The sequence below is a fragment of the Hippopotamus amphibius genome, chromosome 1 (assembly GCF_030028045.1).
Source record: "Hippopotamus amphibius kiboko isolate mHipAmp2 chromosome 1, mHipAmp2.hap2, whole genome shotgun sequence".
Taxonomy (NCBI): domain Eukaryota; kingdom Metazoa; phylum Chordata; class Mammalia; order Artiodactyla; family Hippopotamidae; genus Hippopotamus; species Hippopotamus amphibius.
Window position 1 is genome coordinate 96422141 of NC_080186.1, and position 13490 is coordinate 96435630.

General features: G+C 56.4%; 1 protein-coding gene across 11 annotated transcripts in view; it reads left to right on the forward strand.

The window, feature by feature from the left end:
* KCNC4 (potassium voltage-gated channel subfamily C member 4) overlaps window positions 1-13490 on the forward strand; it is a 63876-nt gene that overhangs the window by 17748 nt on the left and 32638 nt on the right. For 3 of the 11 annotated variants that reach the window (XM_057729414.1, XM_057729341.1, XM_057729481.1), the window contains exon 4: window positions 7962-8059. The exons of 4 other annotated variants lie outside the window; for them this stretch is intronic. In XM_057729414.1, the coding sequence (XP_057585397.1) occupies window positions 7962-8059 (98 nt within the window). Of the gene's footprint in view, window positions 1-675; window positions 3711-4186; window positions 5306-7961; window positions 8060-8335 lie in introns of those variants that run through there. 4 more of the 11 variants (XM_057729566.1, XM_057730096.1, XM_057729708.1 and 1 more) reach the window with 4 other exon arrangements.

Here is a 13490-nt window from a genome sequence, read left to right on the forward strand (position 1 = left end):
GTGGAGGGCTGGGGAGCCTGTGTCCCACCGTCGTATCTGTCTGGGTGCTTGTGGGGCCCGGCTGCTCTATTTTCAAGATGCCTCCACACTGCTTCTTGGCAACAAGCATGTAGCTCAGCCAATTAGAGTGACCTTCGAGAGGGAACAGGTGGGTTGCTGGGAAACAGGCCCTGCTAAGCAAGTGTGGCAATTAGCATTGCCGAACTCCCAGCGCACACTCGGCAACTTTCCCCGTGCCAGACCGTGCCGCGCTTCTCTGCACTTGGGCTACATTCAGGCCCAAGAGTGAGTGGGCCCAGGCCTCCTCCAGCCACCAGCACAGACCCCCCCGTGTGACCCTGTGGGTGCCCATGTGACAGAATGTGAACTCCCTGGGAGGAAAGTGGTGGGTACTAATTAGGGCTCCTTAGGGTTGAGAAAGGAGGAAACTGAGGGGGCCTTTGTGCAATTAGAGGGAAACACCTGGGGACAACGATAGGGCAAAGGTCAGCTGAGTGTGGGGTCCAGAGGGCCATCCAGACCAGAGGAAGGCAGGGAGCCTTTCCCAGGTGGACCAGACCCCTCCACCCCGCCCTGGGGCTGCCTGCCCTGCAAAATCCCCGGAATGTGGATCCCATGGAGCATCTCAGACAAGGAGCTGCGCCCCTCTGACCCATGTGCCTTTTCTTCACCAAGGCTGTGAAAAGTCCCGGAGTCTAAACAACATAGCAGGAGCGGCTGGAACCAGTCTGGGGCTATCTCCACTGGCATCGCGATACAGCTCACCTTACCCTCCGAGAAAGCTCCTGCTCTCCCATCCCTTCCACCCGGTCCCCAGCCCACCCCCTGGACACTCAGCCCCATAGCTGCACCCTCGGTGCTCCCCGCCCCTGGGCGCATGCACACAAACAGGCACGCTCACAGGCCTCCAGCCCTGGTCCCTCCTAGGGCCTTCAGGAGCTTGGCAGGATGCAGGAGAATCCGGGCCCCTGAGCTTCTCCTCCACAGCACCCAGCTCCCCAGAATGGTCAGCTCTGGAACCTGAGAGCAAGGGGAGATTAATTCCAGGCCTTCTGCTCCACGCACTCCGTCCTGAGCTGAAGGTGCCGTCACCCCCCAGGACTGTGTCTCTGGGCCCTGCCTTCCCCTTAGGGTCCCACCTAAATCACAGCAAAATGCATTTCCATTCCTCGGGGCCTTCAACCAGGAACCATATCAGCCTGCAAGTGAACATCTCTGTCTGTCTGTCTGTCCATCCCCCACCCAGACCAGCCAGGAATAAGGCTGTCCCCTGGGGCACCTCTGCTGGCGTGTGGGGGCTTGACTCCTCAGGGGAGCAGTGCCACCCGATGTTCTCCAGCCCTGCCGTGGGGTGCAGGTGGGGATTCCTAGAGTCAGAGCACTAGGATTGGCTGCCTAGGCGCGGGGATGTTCTCCTCTGGGGGGGGGGCACCCAGCAGGGAGCCCAGCATCCCATCTGCACCCCGAGCTGCCGCATCGCTCGCCACGCGGCTTCTTCTGCTTCCCCGACAGTTCTTCGTCTCCTGCTCCCTCCAGCTCCCAGCCCTGCCTCTGAGTCACCTGCCGCTCCCACCCAGCCTCTGTGCTCTGTATCGCTGCCAGAACCGGAGACTCATCTAATTTCTATAATTAAGTGTATTCATTTACCTAACGAGCCCGGGAGCACAACAGGTTTGTGAGTCACTGAGTGAGCAGGGGTGCACCCTGGGCAGGGGCAGCTGAGGGGAAGTGTAGGGACAGAAGCCATCCTGCCCCCACCCGCTCCTGCAGGGCCGAGCCGCACGCGGCCCCTCCCCTGCGCACCAGCCAGGCTCTCCGGGTCCTCCTCAGCCCAGGAACTTGGAATACCTCAGCCAAGACATTTCCTGTTTCACCTGATGGGAATTAGACCTGACAGCAGAGCCGTGTGCCTGGCAATTTTTAGAGTCAGATTATGCAACTTTGTCGAGGGAATGACTAAGTAAGGTCCATGTCTGCTCCTTCCAGAGTGGGCAGAGATAGGTACCGCCAGACAGCATTTGGGGACTCGGCAGGAGGCTGGGGACTCTGGAGGCCACCCCAAAAGGTGAACTGGGCAGAAAGGTCAGACCATTTCATGGGTCTTGCGTGGGGGTGGGTGATGAAGAGCCTGTTCCAGGAGCATCCCGATTTCAGTGCCTTCTTCAGCCTTGGGCAGACACAGAAATGTCCCTTCCGGAAAAGTCTGGTGGGTCCTGGGCTGCCCCAGCCCTGCTGTGGTCTGGGGGGCCTGCCTCCTGCTTGCTCTCAGAGTGACAAGAAGAAGAGCTGAGAAGACACAAGGGCATCCCTGCCACTGCCTCTCAGAAGGGGACACAGACAGGGAAGCCCTGTGGAGCAGGATGGAGAACAGGGCACCTTCTACTCTCAGCCCAGTCTGAGAGCCCAGCTTCTCTTCCGGGAGGACGGGTTCGGTCCTGCCCCCACAGGGCTCCCTGGTGCTGGGGTCCTGGCTCTGACATGGACCCGATGAACTAGGTGTCTGGTGTGGCATGGGCACCATAGTTATTTTCTCCTCTCACTTGCCTCTCTGGTTCAGGGAACTGAGGCGGCTATTTCTGTGGCAGCCCTCAAGTTGTCAGAAGCCCAAGTTTCCACGGCACCCACCGCCTCCTTCCCTCGCTTCCCTCCCACAGGAACGGGCATGTTCACGGCACCCCCACGGTGGGCACAGATGTCTCTGGGCGACATGGTGCAGGAGTGCCAGGCTGGGGCCCCTAGTGCCTCGGGAGGTGGGCTCCCACACACCCCCTCCTGGCTCTCTGGCTTCTGTAAGGTTGACACAGGATTGGGCTAACAGGAGAGCTGAGTAGGCTGCCTGTCTCAGCTCCCTCTCAGGGCCCTGCGAAAGGGCAAAGTGAGTCCTCGAGTTTACAGAGCCCTGCTCTACACCAGGCCCTGCCTTGGGAGGTGGCTGCCTGCATGGGCCCGGGCCTTGGACCTCCCTCCTCAGGAGATGGCTCTCCCTTCTACCCAAAATCTGAGAGTGCAGTTTGCTTTACCTTGGATCTGGACTTGGACCTGTACCCATTACTTGGGCTTCTAACACCCTTCCCCTGGCAGCTGGGGCCCAGCCCCTCCCCGCAGAGCAGGGAAGCAGCCTGGGTAGGAGTTGTTACCCATCCCGTTTGTACCAGGGCTGCTGACAACCCTGGAGGCCACTTCTCAGCCCCCCGGGCTTCTGAGAAGGGTGCCTGTGAGCTGGAGCCAGAGGGGAAGGTACCTGTTCAGCCCAGAGCCCGGCTTGCGTGGGAGTCAGAGGGGAGGCTGCAGAGCAGATCCTGCTGCCCCTGAACAGAGCTTCCTGGGAGAGGAGGGCCTCCTCTGCCCTGGCCACAGAGTATCGCCTTCCAAAGTCCCTGCTCCCACAGCAGTCTCCTGCCTGCCCTCTCTGTGCCCCAGCTGGGAAGGTAGGGGAAGAGAAGGCCCAGGCCACTGCCATCCCAGGCCGAGGAGGAGATGCTAAGAAGGGCTCACTGAGAGGTTGGGTTTCCTGCCTTCTTTCCTGAGATGGGCACATTCGTCCTCCCTGACCTTCCTCTTCAGCATTCACCCTCCAGCTGCTGGGACTCTGTTCCTGCCAGATGGAGGAAGGGGACTGGGCGTGGCATGGCAGCACACTCAGGAGCCTTCCTTGCCAGCCCCCTGGGACAATGGGCTAGCCCCAGGTGGTGATGGCAGATGGAACTATGTCAGGGGGAGCACAGGCTGGGCAGGCAGCAGCCCCACCAGGAACCTCCCCCACGGCCTCCGTGCCGGGCTGCAGAGCTGTGGTCCCTCTCCTCACTGCACTGCAGCTTTGAGGGCCTGAGGGCTTCTGGTTCCTGGAGCTCATCACCTGACCGGCATGGAGATAAGCTATACCATCACCCGTGGGTCACCGTGGCCCAGTGCTGGGTTGGCAGAAGGGTGATGATGGGCAAACCCCCTTTGCTCCCTATCCCTGCTCTTCCTGGCCTCTTAGCTCTGGGCCCCACGCCTTCCAGCTCCACTCCTGGCCTACTCCTCAGCCCACTGCCTGTGGGTCAGCAGCTGCCCTCCTTCTAACGTCTCATTCTTTGTTTCTCCCTTTCTTTTGCTGAACTCCTTACCCCCCCCACCCCGAAAAGGCAATGTTGAGCCGAAAGCGTGCGTCCCAGTGTCTCACACCTGTGCTCTTTAAACACAGAGACCTGCCAAGACGCCCTCTCGTCCAACTATGCCCAGGCTGAAGTCCTCACCCTCTCTTAAAGCGGCACCAACGTGAGAGACAGGCAGACAGACAGAAAGCCAGAGGCTTAGGGCAACTCTGGAAGCCAGGCAAGAATCTTTCGCTGGGAAAGACTCATATATCCTTGATTGCACAGGACTGATGGAAAACCTCCTATGTGACCCTCGGGGCCCAGAGCCATCGGGTCTGATGTTCTTGTTTGTTGTACATTGAAGAGATATATATGCACATATAGTATCTATATTCATACGTACTATACTATTGTGTGTAGTGCACGTGCTCTTGGTGGTCTGTCTTCTTCGTCAGGCTATGTCTCCCCAAGCCCTCGCCCCCCCCCACCCCCATTCCCTTCCCCTTCACTGATTTCTTGTTTCTGCTGAATGTGTATGTGGAACATCCCAGGAAAATGCACCTGGGAACTGCCAGTCCAGCTGGGTGGTCCCAGGCTAGACTCTCCCTCTTGGGAGCATTTCCCCTATGGGCTAGAGGCCTGTCGAAGGCCAGATTGCCCCCAGGGTCGCTGCTCCACGAGCCCCACCCCACCCCAGATTGGGGCTCTACCTCCCACCCCACGCCACAGTTGTTGGGGGACTTCCCGGGGCTCCTCTGCAGCTTCTTCCACTCCTTTCTCCGCCTTCTCTGTGTCCTTGCCTGAGGGGGTGTTTTGTCTTTTTTTATTTCTGGTTTTTTGTTCTGTCCCCTTTGTCTGTTTGTTTCCGAAGATGCTGCTGGGCGGACGGGCAGGGAAGGGGTCTGTCTGCCCGTCTGGCTCAGGAGTCCGAGAAGGGGAAGCCGCGGGTGAGCGGAGACCAGTTGCAATACTGTATTTCCTGGCCGGTGGCCAGAGGATGCGTGCAATAGCCGAGGCCAGGTGCCCCCTTCGACCTTGGCCTCTGCCCCTGCCTCGGCCCTCCCTCCTCACTCCCAGCCCACCCTGCCCCTCCCTGGTGTTGGTTGTCCTTTTCTAAAGCTGTCCCCTTGTGTCTGAGGCATGCCTAGGCTGGGCCCTGCCGCCCTGTCCGCACGCCTTTGACGGTCACGCTGTGCTCAAGCCCCAATAAAGACATCTGGAGCGTCCTGCTGCGCCCGCTGTGTGAGTGACTGCCTCTGCCTCTCGTTTCTGTATCTGTGGGGACCTCCCCAGGCTCCCCGCACAACACCCGAGACATGCAACACACTCCTAACCCCACCCCCACCAGGAATCACCAGTGCAGCCCAACCCCTGCATTTAGAGCCAGACAGGAATGCTCAGAGGTGAAAAGTGATCTGGCCAAGATCGCACCAAGGGGGCTAACCTGGGCCCCCAGGCTCGTGGGCAGTGACCTCCACTGCCGCCACCCCACCCCCCTGCCATAACACGGGAGAAGACGGTTGTTCCTTCAAGGGGTTCCACTGTATTCCCGCTTGCTTTGTAGGGGGCCTCCTCTCTTCCCTGAAATTGCACCAGGTCTATGTGGGCCAAGGCCCTGGGGATGCCGGAGTCATTGTGATGACCGGATGGCTGATGATCTGAGGCCGACAAGGGGCTGGGGGCACGGCTGGGACTGCTTAGGACTGGGGAGTGAACAGGTCCTGGGCCCAGACAGGAGTAGGGGCACGGTGGTGAGTGATGCGCGGACGTCATCCCTCGCTGTCTTTCCTCCCAAACTCACACAGGGGCGTGAGCAGGGCTTGGCTTCAGGGCCGCCGTGCCCCCTGTACAGTCACTCAGAAGGGCCCACCCTGACTTCGTGCTCAGCTGTTGCCGTCTTGAAGTTACTGATAATTACTGAAGAAGAGCCCTGTGTCTCCATGGTGCCCTGGGCTCCGCAGACTGTGTAGCCGGGCCCGGGCGCGTGCGTGTTGGCTTTACCTTTTATCCCAGGTGTAAACGTAGAGGCGCCTCAGTCAGCGTCTTGATCTGCCACTTCCCAGCTGGGGAACTTGGGGCAATTTGCTGAACCTCCGTTTCCCTGCCTATAGGATGGGGAGAACGGCCCCGTCTCAGAGCCAGTGAGTAAAGGCCCGGTGTCACCTGTCCCCATGTGGCACACGCGAGAGGCACAGCGTTAGCTCCCTTCTCACCTGTTTCCTGTTGCTCTCAGCTTTTCTCCCCAGATTTCTGAGATTGCCTTGTCCAGCCACGCCGGGAAAGGACAAGAGCACACCGGGGAGCAGGGGGCGAGGACGGCAGGGCCGAGGGGAGGGGAGAAGCCAGGGGAAGCCTGTTCCTGAAGCAAAGAGAAAATCGGCCTTGGAGCCTGGGCTGGCAGAGGCAAGGCGATGGCAGGCAGCCAGCTGTCAATTAAAGATAAAATCTCTCCTCAGGCAGTGGAGGGCAAGTAGGGGCTGAAGCCAGCACCCCCCCCCACACACCCCACACCCCCCCCCCCCCGGGACAGGAGAAAGCCATCTGCAGCCAGGCTTGCCTCGGAGAAGCTTGGCCGGGAGATAATGGGATGGGATGCACTGCGGGTCCATGATGATATGACGCATCAGGGCCCACGTCCAAAATGGTGTTTGGGATTTTTCTCCCGAGGGACGGGGGTTGTTTGTTTGTTTGTTTGTTTGTCGATCAATGTGGAACCATTTCATGGCCAGGGGCTGAGAGCCCCAGCAAGCAGCCCGAGGGGGGCCTGAGGGGACCCAAGGAGATGCAATTGGGGTCCTTGGGGTCACCCTCAGACCCCTGCAGGGGGAGGGGCAGTGTGAAGGAGAGGAGAGTTCAGTGAGAGAAGCAGGGGACCGCCCCTCTTCCCCACCTCACAGAAACAGCAGGCAATGCTGTTAAGGAAGCAAAGGCTCTGGCTCCCTCTGGTCCCTCTGGAAGCTGGAGTGGAACCCAAACAAGGGCTCTGGTTAAAAGAACAGGATTCTGTGGTGATGGAGACTGACTCTGGGGGTCAGACAGACTCATGGCTCCTTCACTTCTTGATGATGTGATTTGGGGCAAGTTAATTAACCTGTGCGAACCTCTATTTCCTCGTCTGTAAAACGGGAGCGATAATGGTATCTACCTCATGAAGCTGTTGAGAGAATTCAGTGAGGCGAGGCCTGTGACACCCTTAGTGTACTGCCTAGCACAAAACATTGTTTACAAATATTTGGGTGGGGGAGCAACTCACCCCAATGACAGATGACCGGTTTGATTTGATGGCCACACTTTTCAAATAGGTGCCATGAATTCGCCTCATTTTGGTGAACCCCTTATGTCCCTGTGAAGGAGTAAGAGTCAGGGTGATAATACCAAACAGCTCACCTTCTAGGCAATACACCTAATTCTCCTAAACACCCATTCTGAGCTTGATGTTATCATCGTCCTTGTTTCAGAGGAGAAAACTGCAGCACAGCAATGTCAGGTCATTTCTGCAAGGTCACACAGCCAATAAGTGGTAGAGTTGGGATCTGAACCCAAGCCATCTGGCTCTTTGAGCCCTACACTTAGCTGCTGTCTAAATGGAATGAGGCTTCTAGGTCATCACACCTAGCGTATAGATTTGTGCTTTTTAATGTTTTTCATTTCCTTAATCTCTATTGATTCTCATAGCAAAGGTATTGTTTTCCCCTTTTATTGGTAAGAAAAGCAGGGCTTGAGGAAATAAGTGATTTGATCATGCCCCCACACGCACACAGAAAAGGGAGAAGGATGTCTTCTCAGGACTCTTTAATTAATTAGCTTGAGGTAATGCCCAACTCAGGGAGTGATTGGTTCCTTCCTTTGGCAACCCACTAAGTTTTATTTTCTGACACTCAGAAGGGGGTACTGGGATGAGGAACCATCTGGAAACCAAGTTACACGAGGAGCTCAGCCTGGAGAAGACTTGGTGGAAACTTGATGACGATCAAGTTCAGGTATTTGAAGGGCATCAGAGGGGAAGTGCGTTTAGATTATTCTTTGATCCCAGAGAGCAGACCTAGAACCAGTAGGTGGAAATGTTAGGAAGGCAGATTGGCTTCAAATCAAGAAAAATCTGACTCTTTTGTTGTTTTCCTTACCATTACAAATCTAACACACGGTACTGAAAGCATCCCAAACCAAGTCATCAGGGAAGTCCCCATCACCCTCCCTGTATCCCACTGTCCTCCCTGGAGGTCATGCTGGTAACCTCTGGTGTTGGGTCTTTCCAGGCCTTTGGAAAAGAGAGGCTTCCTAATAACAAAACTCCTGAAGAAATGGGCTGTCCTGTGAGAGGTGAAGTTCCCGCCCTGGAGGTTGGAAGAGACTCTGGATGATTGTGTGCTGGGGGTTGGTGGGAGGAATTCCTGTTCAGCCTGGAAGGTGGAAGCCTGACTTACCACGGGCCACACAGCTATTAGGGGTGGAGGTAGGTCCAGAACCCAGGTCTTCTGAACAGGACTCAGATAAGCTCCTTTCCCAGCATGACATTCCTCGAAGTCCTTCACTCTAGGGTGGAATGCCCTGCTAAACTCCCTGTCTGCCTCTCCCCAGCCAATTATGGGCACAGGCTGGGGCAGAGATTGGCATTTGTGGTGCATCCTGTCCCAAGTGACTCGGTGGATACCCTGGGCTTGGGTTGACAATGTGTACGCTGTGCCCACCCATATAGCCTCCCAGGGCCCCGACAGCATCACCACAGTGAGCACCTGCCTTCATCTCCCAGTTCCAGGCCCTTGTGTGTGCCCACCCGGGTACCCACACAACAGGTGGCACACGAGCAGGCTCCGTCACCTGGGGCTGTGGTAAGCACACCCATGTACCAACAGCCAGCGTTGCTCCAGAGGCCAGCAAAGGGCTGCCAGGGACTCTGGGACTTGCTGTCTCCCGGGAGACCTCAGTTGGACTTGACTAGAGCACCACGGGCTGAGAGGAAGCCAGGAGGACGGCTGTGGCTCCAAGTCAGAGAGACCTTCTGCTGTTGGTGCCGGAAGCCTCTCCTTTCCCCACAGCTCTGTGGGGTCCCCGCCTGCCATATTTGCCTGTTTCTAGGGCTCCTCTGTAAGAGTCTCCTGGAACTGCAGGGCTCTGCTTGTTGCTGGGTTAGGGCCTCTGCTTCCTCAATCAGCAATACCTGGTGTGGAGAGAGGGCGTGGCTCCTCTCCCCAAGGCTGAGCCAGAGGTGTCATCGTTAATCCCGCCCTCTCATTCCTTAATTCAACTCACTCACTCACCGTGCGTTAAATCTGTATGAGATGCCTGTACTGTGTCCTGGGGAACCAATAGTGAAGAAGAGCAGTGGAATCCCTGCCCTTATGGAGCTTACATTCTAATGGGGGAGGTAGGCCAGAAGACCAGTAGATCAAAATATCTAATAATATACACCCCCCCCCCCCCCCCACTCCAAGCCATTAGTGAGTCCTATCATTCCAAGCTCTGAAAGGTGTTTCATGTTCTCCACCTCCTGCTCTCTGCCCTCCAACTCTGAAGGTGGGCTCCATCTCCTCTTTCCTGGTCTCCCTGGGTCCCACTGCCCGTCCACCACCCAGCCTCCACCCAGCAGCCAGAGAGGGCGTCTTAAACGGAAACCAGATCGTGCGACCCCTGCCCAAAACCCACAGTGGCTGGATTCCCACTGCATTTCGAATAAAATCCAAAGTTCTTCAAAGGAAGGCTGGCCCTCAAAGCCCTGCAGCTCATCAGGCCTCCGCCTGCCTCAGCAGATCATTCCTGCCCCTCTCTCCGCCCCCGGAAAACTTTCTCACCCGTGCCAGCCTCTTCCACCTTTAGTGGTTTACACGTGCTGTTCCCTCACCTGGGCCACTGTGAGCCACCTCACTTGACCCCTTCGCTTGGCTGAGTTCTCACTCTTTGGGTCCAACTTTAAGGGTCACTTGCTCGGTGACCTGCACCCCCTCACCCCCCACCCCCCACCTCTGTGGTTTTTTCCGGTCACTGCAGCTGTTCATTTGCTTCATGGTACTTTCTTCCTCCTAGCTGTGTGTGTCTATTGCCTGCTTTCCTGTAAGTACCTGGGGCCTAGCACCGTGTGAAATAAATGTTTTATGAATGAACGAAGGGGCAGAGGTGGGCCTGGCATGAGTAAGTGCTGAACTCTGTCCTCCCGTATCCCTCCCAAGCTGTCTCAGGCTGGCTTTTGCACCTCAGTTTTAGGGCATTCCTGGGAGTCCTTGGGGAATAACGTGAAAGCTCTTCTCTTTACCTGATACACTTCCTGCCTGAGAAACTGTGAGAATAATGAGGAGAGCTGGAAGAGGGGAACTGAGAGGAGAGTTCCCATAGCTCTTCCTTTCAGAACTTAACCATTTTTACGTGGTGTTTTGGATGCTTGCAGATTTCCGCTGCCCGGACTGTGAGCTACCCCAGGGAGCTGATCCATCCCGGGGGCCCCTTCAGGGCTTGGGTGCTCCCTGCATAGTAGGTGCTCAGGGAAATGTTTAAGTGAGTAAAGAAAGAGATGGAAAAGGAAGAAGAGTGAGGAAGAAGAGAAGGCAAGGGAAGGAAGAGGGAGGGAGGAAGGGATGAAGAGAGAAGAGAGATGGCTGCGGGAAGTGAGGTTGGGGCATGGGAAGGAGGGAAGGAAAACCTGGAGGCAGGAGTTGCTGGCCCAGCTTGGCCCTCAGGCCAGTGCCCCCTTCTTCTGTGGGCTCCTTCCTGAGCTCTGAGCCTCCAAATCCTGCTCAGGCCTCTGGGTGGGGCAGATCCTGGGGCCACTGTGGGTGACCACCCCTGAGGGGACCTCTGGAGGGACACAGTCTCAACCTGTGGCATGACTCCATTCCTAATGTCCCCAGAGAGTCCCCCTTCACGCTCCCCCCAAGTCCTCATCTTTAGGCCCCAGGCCAAGGACAGTTACTTCCAACGCACCATCAGTGATCAAAAGTTCAGAGCAAACAAAGGGGAACAAACAAAAAGACTTTCCTCCATGCCTTCAGCCCTCGGCCCCAGAGGGGCTCAGAGGGGAGGTGGCCCACCTCCCCATCACGGCCCAGGCTGGGCCAGCTGCCCCTCGGGAGGACCTGGGCGAGCCCAGGAGGCGGGGAGACCCAGAGGACCTGTTCCCGCACTAGCTGTTGCCATGGTGGCCCTCCCAGGGGTGGCGGTTCCCAAGGTGCTATGGAGAGCAGAGTTGTGCCACCACCACCATCAGCACCGTGTAGAAGCTGCCTGGGATCTTTAACCCTTCCTAGGCTGCTGGCTGCTCAGCCTGGGGGCCAGGCTGTGCCCTCCTCTCAGTGCACCAGGTGGCCATAGGACCAAGGAACAGGACAGGACCAGCCTCCTTCCCAATGCCCCACCTGCATCCAGCCTCGTGCCTCGGGATGGCCTCCTCCCCTGAGGGGACTACACTGTACTCCTAGCAGGTCAGTTAGGGACCTACTTCCTCTCAGGACCCCAGCTGAAGCTGATGACCACTCCCTAGTGGGGAGTAGGGGGCAGGTAAGAAGGCTCTAGAGGGTAACACTCTCCCTCTGGGCCTCAGGGTGCTGGACTGTGACAATTGAACTCCCCGACTCTCTTCCTGGGTTCTTCTCTTCCCTTGTCAGTGGCTCTCACAACCGCCCTCCCTTTAATGCCCCCCAAAACACAAATACTTCCAGAGTCCTTCTGCTCTCTTCACCCTCTCTTCATGTTCTAATCTATGCATAGGAAAGTATCTTGTGTTGGTCATCCACACTCTAGTATAAATTAGAGCCCATGTATGCTTTATTTCTCAGGATATGGGATTACTAGACCTCATGTCAATTTATGGAATGAGAGCTTTATTCTCTGTTATAGGAGATCCTAGCAAGGTGGATGATTTTTTTGTTCAGAAGAGAAGGAAAGCAGGTGCTTCCTTGTGTGAGTCAAATTAGAGGCCAGGGCTCTACAAGGACTTCTGCCTTGGGTCTGCTTAACAAAAAAGAAAATGGAACACCAAAGAGAGCTCGAAAGTGATACGCAATAGGAGTTGCCTCTAGACAGCAGGTCCTCTCTCTCTTTTTTTGCCCCCTTCCGCATCCCAGTATTGAGTCCTCTTCCTGGCACCCTCTTATTCATCCCTCAAGGTCACACAGCTGTCACCTCCTCTGAGAACCCTTCTAGGATTCTTTCTGCGTGCTCTCACTGCACCTTGTTTGCCCCTGCATTACGGTACTTTGTGTAGCTTGTTGCTTGTTCACTCAGTTATGGATGCTTTACCTTTGTAACACTTTTATCTCCAGCCCCTGCTCAGTGCTCGGAGGTCAATGATGAAGGAAGGAAGGAAGGAAAGGAGGGAGGGAGGGGTAGAAAGCGGATGAATTAGCTGCTCACTGCTGACTCCTGTCCTTCACACCTGTCATCCTAGCCCATGTTCCGGTTTCAGAATTTGCCCAGAACAATTCCCTGGAAGGTTCGGCCCCTCCCTTTACCCCCCACCACTGTGTGCCAGCCAAGTCTCCCCGCTGCCTCCGCGCCCCACCCCACCCCCACCACCAGTGCTCCCAGCCACTGTCCCACACTCCCTTCGGCTTCCCTGGCTGTGACCAGCTGGGCTTTTCCTTCCGGATATTAATGGCTAAGATTGGCAGTAGAGTCTGCTTGGAAGGGCCAGGGGCTCGTGTGCTGGCTTCTGCTTCATCTTTCTCCTTCTCAGCCTTCATCAGGGTGTTCTTTTATGAGGCTCGTGTCCTCCCCAATTCTCTGAGTGCCAGTCTGCTTGCTCAGGTGTGCACTCCTGAGCACAATTCCTGCTGCATAAGAGGCCATAGAGAGAGGCCAGAAGGGCTTGTCTCCGTAAGGGCCTGATCCAGTCCCATGATATTGCTGGGCTTCAAGCTCACACCTGTGTTGTGGGAATCACACCTCCCCTGCCCTCATCCAAGGGAATTCTGAAGATTAAATGAGAAAGTGGGTGGATGGCGTCTCTGGATTCCCTACCTGAAGTGAAAGGTTTCATTCCTCCAACCTCCTCTCAGGGGCTGAGGTATTCCTCCAGAATCAGAGTCCATGCCTCTGGAAAGAGTAATAGCTAACACTGAGTGTTTACGCGGGCCACGCACTGAGCTAAGCCCTATATGTGGATTAGTCCTCAGAACAAGGGCTCTTTTAATCACTCCCATTTATGGATGAAGAAATCGAGGCAGGGAAGCCCCACAGATAGTTGATTTCACAGCCTGATTTTGACCTGAACCCATTCAGCCTGGCCCTGGCCCCATGCTCCTGACCACTGGCTCTATGGCCACACACAGTCCCAGGTAGGAGCTGGCCTCTCAGCACCAGGACTACCACTGCCATCGATTTACTACCCACATTCAGAATGCTGATTCTGGCTGCCACTGGCTTTGCCACTGATGAGCTGGGCAACGGTGGGCAAATGACTTCACCTCTCTGAGCATGGTCTCT